This window comes from Entelurus aequoreus, linkage group LG22 (genome assembly GCF_033978785.1).
Source record: "Entelurus aequoreus isolate RoL-2023_Sb linkage group LG22, RoL_Eaeq_v1.1, whole genome shotgun sequence".
In the NCBI taxonomy this organism is placed as follows: Eukaryota; Metazoa; Chordata; class Actinopteri; order Syngnathiformes; family Syngnathidae; genus Entelurus; species Entelurus aequoreus.
The window spans coordinates 44,108,824-44,113,823 of record NC_084752.1 but is presented as its reverse complement, the minus strand read 5'-3'; the positions used below and the strand labels follow the sequence as shown (position 1 = coordinate 44,113,823).

Here is a 5,000-nt window from a genome sequence, read left to right as displayed (position 1 = left end):
GAGATTGACTTGCTGTTCGCGGAGCACCACAAGTCCCTGCTGTACGACGGCAAGCTGTCCTCCTGCATCGCCTTTGCCTACAACCCTCGCGCCACAGACGCCCAGCTCTGCCTGGAGTCCTCCCCGAAGGACAACGCATCCATTTTTGTCCATTCGCCACATGCGCTCATGCTCCAGGTAACCTTCTTTCCACCAACACTTTTCTGTACTCCATCACGCTAACGAGAGAGACACAGTTGGCGCCTTTTCAATTTAGCAGCCTCATTAAAGACTGCACCTGCTGGAAACACCTCCACGTCTGCTGATTATAGAAACACAAACTTTTTGTGGTGGAGAAAACACTTGACAAAGTTACTTTTTTTCTAGAGATGGGCCAGCCCAAAATTGGGCTTTTTCATTTGTATATTTTATTAAATCAGTCCAACAAAATAATATACAATAATTAGAGATGTTCTTTAATGGCTTTTTTGCCGATATTTGATATTCCGATATTGTCCAACTCTTAATTACCGATTCCGATATCAACCAATATATACAGTGGTAGAATGAACACATTATTATTAGAGATGTCCGATAATATCGGCCTGCCGATATTATCGGCCGATATATGCGTTAAAATGTAATATCGGAAATTATCGGTATCGGTTTTTTATTATCGGTATCGGTTTTTGTTTTTTTAAATTTTTTAATTTTTATTAAATCAACATAAAAAACACAAGATACACTTACAATTAGTGCACCAACCCAAAAAACCTCCCTCCCCCATTTACACTCATTCACACAAAAGGGTTGTTTCTTTCTGTTATTAATATTCTGCTTCCTACATTATATATCAATATATATCAATACAGTCTGCAAGGGATACAGTCCGTAAGCACACATGATTGTGCGTGCTGCTGCTCCACTAATAGTACTAACCTTTAACACTTCATTTTACAAATTTTCATTAATTACTAGTTTCTATGTAACTGTTTTTATATTGTTTTACTTTCTTTTTTATTCAAGAAAATGTTTTTAATTTATTTATCTTATTTTATTTTATTCATTTTTTTTAAAAAGTACCTTATCTTCACCATACCTGGTTGTCCAAATTAGGCATAATAATGTGTTAATTCCACGACTGTATATATCGGTTGATATCGGTATCGGTTGATATCGGTATCGGTAATTAAAGAGCTGGACAATATCGGCATATCGGATATCGGCAAAAAGCCATTATCGGACATCCCTAATTATTTTTTTTAACATGCCTCAAAACATGCCTCAGGGTTGAGGTGGGGGGGGGGGGATATAGTATTCGCACGTCTAGAATTACGGCCAGGTCAAACTCGTTTCTCAAAATAATTAACGCATGCTTGGCCTTATCGCCGGTTCATTATTAACGCCGGATCAAATTCGTTTCGCAAAATATTAATTTAATTATCGCATGTCTATAATTTTCGCCGGGTCAAACTCGTTTCGCAAAATGTTTAGCATATGGCTAGAACTTCCGCCGGGTCAAATGCGTTACGTCACGAGTGACGCTTTACCTGTCCTCATTTTCAAAATGGAGGAAGCTGCTTTCAGTAGTTTGCAATCGCACACAGGAAAAAAGATAAAGAGTTATTCACTAGGATTTAAGGTCCAAACTATTGAATACCGGTACGGTATGCTAAAAAGAACAGTAAGCAGCTATGTTTTATTAATATACCGTAGCTGCGTGTGTCAAATACGGTATGAGTCATTAAATGACTCCCGCCTCCTGGTGGTAGAGGGCGCTAGTGATCCTTCTTGAGACTTCCGGTACTGCAGAAGAAGTGACAACACGCAGCAACAGATCGTCTTTTTTTTCCTCTCGCCTGAACTTTTAACATGGAGGATTACATACCGGTATCTAAAATAAAACAGTTTTCTAAACTGGACTTTCAATGGAAGCAGGAGGTAATAATTAAAGGAATATCTCCATCGAGACAGAGAGACTTTTAAAACGGAAGAAAGAAAATAAGGAAGACTTCTATAAACAAGTTATCGATGCTTTTGGTCAGAAGGAGCTGCAAATGGACTCCATTTATAAGTACAGGTAAGACCATAACGTTTTTTTTTATTAAATGTGCTTTTCATGATGGTATGCTTACATCACACTCAAAGCGCACGCCTAAATTTACTGCATTCATTTTGGTAAACGCCGTGAGAAGAGGTTTTAAAATAATTAGCGCATGCACGGCCATCCCGCAGGCTTCCGGTAAATGCCGGAGTGACAGGATGTTTTAAATTAATTAGCGCCCCTGCGGCTATTCAAGGAAATACGGTATTTTCAGTTTTAACATGTTCTATCTACACTCCTGTTAAAATGTAATAATCACTTATTCTTCTGTTGTTTGATACTTTACATTAGTTTCGGATGATACCACAAATTTAGGTATGGATCCGATACCAAGTAGTTACAAGATCATACATTGGTCATAATTTAAGTTCTCATGTGTCAGGGGACATATTTAATGAGTTTATGAAGATAATAAGAATTAAAAACAAAAAAAAGATTTTGTGACGATAAAAAATATAGATGTAGTCATAGTAGTATCGACTAGATACGCTCCTGTACTTGGTATCATTACAGTGGATGTCAGGTGTAGATCCACCCATGGCATTTGTTTACATTGTGACGCTGGTGAGCTATTGTATCCTCCTACGGTGTGTAGTGAAGCATGTTTAGCTATTCCTCGTTCTCCAGTGATAATGTTACTTGTAAGAAACATACTTTATTTGTCGCCATGGAGGCGAGGATTAGTGATTTAGAAGTAGCTAAAACACTGCAGACTGCTAGTAAGCTAGCCATGTCTTAAAGCACCTCTTCCTGAGGGTGTTTCAGTGTTATAACTTCACCTTTATTGTCACTTTTTAAGCCAAAATGCGTTCACTCTCTCTTTTCTGTCTACACACTGTGTCTGCTTGTAAGTACTCCGTGATTGTGCGCTGCCGAACATGCTCCTCTGCTCGTAAAAACAGCAATGTCATGACGTGACGACGCACCGTCATGCCTTTTAAAAAATAAAATATGGGGAACCGGTACTTTTCAAACAGAGTATAGTACCGTTTTTGATTCATTAGTACCGCAATACTATACTAGTACCGGTATACCGTACAACCCTAGTACATAGTGTATCTGCTGATGTAGTTATATTGTAGTTAGATTAATAAAAAGGCCGCATACCGATATACGTCAAAATGCCAAATGTTTAAAATCGGTGCAGGAGATAGCAAGTTATGTATAAAGTGTCGGGCAGCTGAGGGAACTGTTGTTAATTTATTGTGGCAATGTCAGAGAATAAAAGAGTTATGGTTGAAAACAACAAAAGAAGCAATCACATTCTAAATATAAACATCCCAAATGACACTGCAAACTTGTATTCTTGGTGATCTGCATCAATTTAGTAACGTGTCGTCAAAAAGTAAAAATGCATTTCTTTCAATATGCATAATAACAAAAAGGGTAATATAAAAAAAATTGGATAGATGTTGATAATCATACTGACTGGTATACACAAGCTATGGAGATATCGGTAAAAAAAAACTGCATTTAGTTGAGATAATAATGAGTCATTTATTGGAATATGGGATCCATTATTTAAATTTGTTTTAACTATTAATGGAACCTAAAATAGGACTTATTTTATCTTTTTGGAAAATATTGGACACAATGTGTTGTCAAACTTATGAGATGTGATGCAAGTGTAAGTCACTGACAAAATTAATCATTTTTTAAATGAGATTTTTTTATAAATGGCTGTGATGATAATGTTAATGGGGGATTTCTAATCACTGCTATGTTGGAATTCTTATTAATATTGATACTGTTGTTGATATCATTCATTTTTGTTTGACTACTTTTGGATTGTTTTGTGTCGTGTTTGTGTGTCCTCTCAATTACTCCGTTGATTGCTATTCTGAATGTTGCAGGATTTGGAATTGGAATTGTATTATTATTGTTAGAGATGTCCGATAATATTGGACTGCCGATATTATCGGCCGGTAAATGCTTTAAAATGTAATATCGGAAATTATCGGTACCGGTTTCAAAAAGTAAAATGTATGACTTTTTAAAAGGCCGCTGTGTACACGGACGTAGGGAGAAGTACAGAGCGCCAATAAACCTTAAAGGCACTGCCTTTGCGTGCCGGCCCAATCACTTAATATTTACGGCTTTTCACACACACAAGTGAATGCAAGGCATACTTGGTCAACAGCCATACAGGTCACACTGAGGGTACGGTATAAACAACTTTAACACTGTTACAAATACGCGCCACACTGTGAACCCACACCAAACAAGAATGACAAACACATTTCGGGAGAACATCCGCACCGTAACACAACATAAACACAACAGAACAAATACCCAGAACCCCTTGCAGCCTTAACTCTTCCGGGACGCTCATGGAGAGAATGCCAAGAGTGTGCAAAGCAGTAATCAGAGCAAAGGGTGGCTATTTTGAAGAAACTAGAATATACACTACCGTTCAAAAGTTTGGGGTCACATTGAAATGTCCTTATTTTTGAAGGAAAAGCACTGTACTTTTCAATGAAGATAACTTTAAACTAGTCTTAACTTTAAAGAAATACACTCTATACATTGCTAATGTGGTAAATGACTATTCTAGCTACAAATGTCTGGTTTTTGGTGCAATATCTACATAGGTGTATAGAGGCCCATTTCCAGCAACTATCACTCCAGTGTTCTAATGGTACAATGTGTTTGCTCATTGGCTCAGAAGGCTAATTGATGATTAGAAAACCCTTGTGCAATCATGTTCACACATCTGAAAACACTTTAGCTCGTTACAGAAGCTACAAAACGGACCTTCCTTTGAGCGGATTGAGTTTCTGGAGCATCACATTTGTGGGGTCAATTAAACGCTCAAAATGGCCAGAAAAAGAGAACTTTCATCTGAAACTCGACAGTCTATTCTTGTTCTTAGAAATGAAGGCTATTCCACTAAATTGTTTGGGTGACCCCAAACTTT

At 37.5% G+C, this 5,000-nt stretch overlaps 1 protein-coding gene across 1 annotated transcript in view; it reads left to right on the top strand.

Moving 5' to 3' along the window:
• The window catches only part of LOC133639443 (lipopolysaccharide-responsive and beige-like anchor protein), a 120,993-nt gene that overhangs the window by 89,537 nt on the left and 26,456 nt on the right, over positions 1-5,000 (top strand). Inside the window, exon 10 of the mRNA XM_062032733.1 lies at positions 1-177. This exon is cut by the window's left edge and continues 21 nt beyond it. Within this exon, the coding sequence (XP_061888717.1) occupies positions 1-177 (177 nt within the window). The remainder of the gene's footprint in view (positions 178-5,000) is intronic.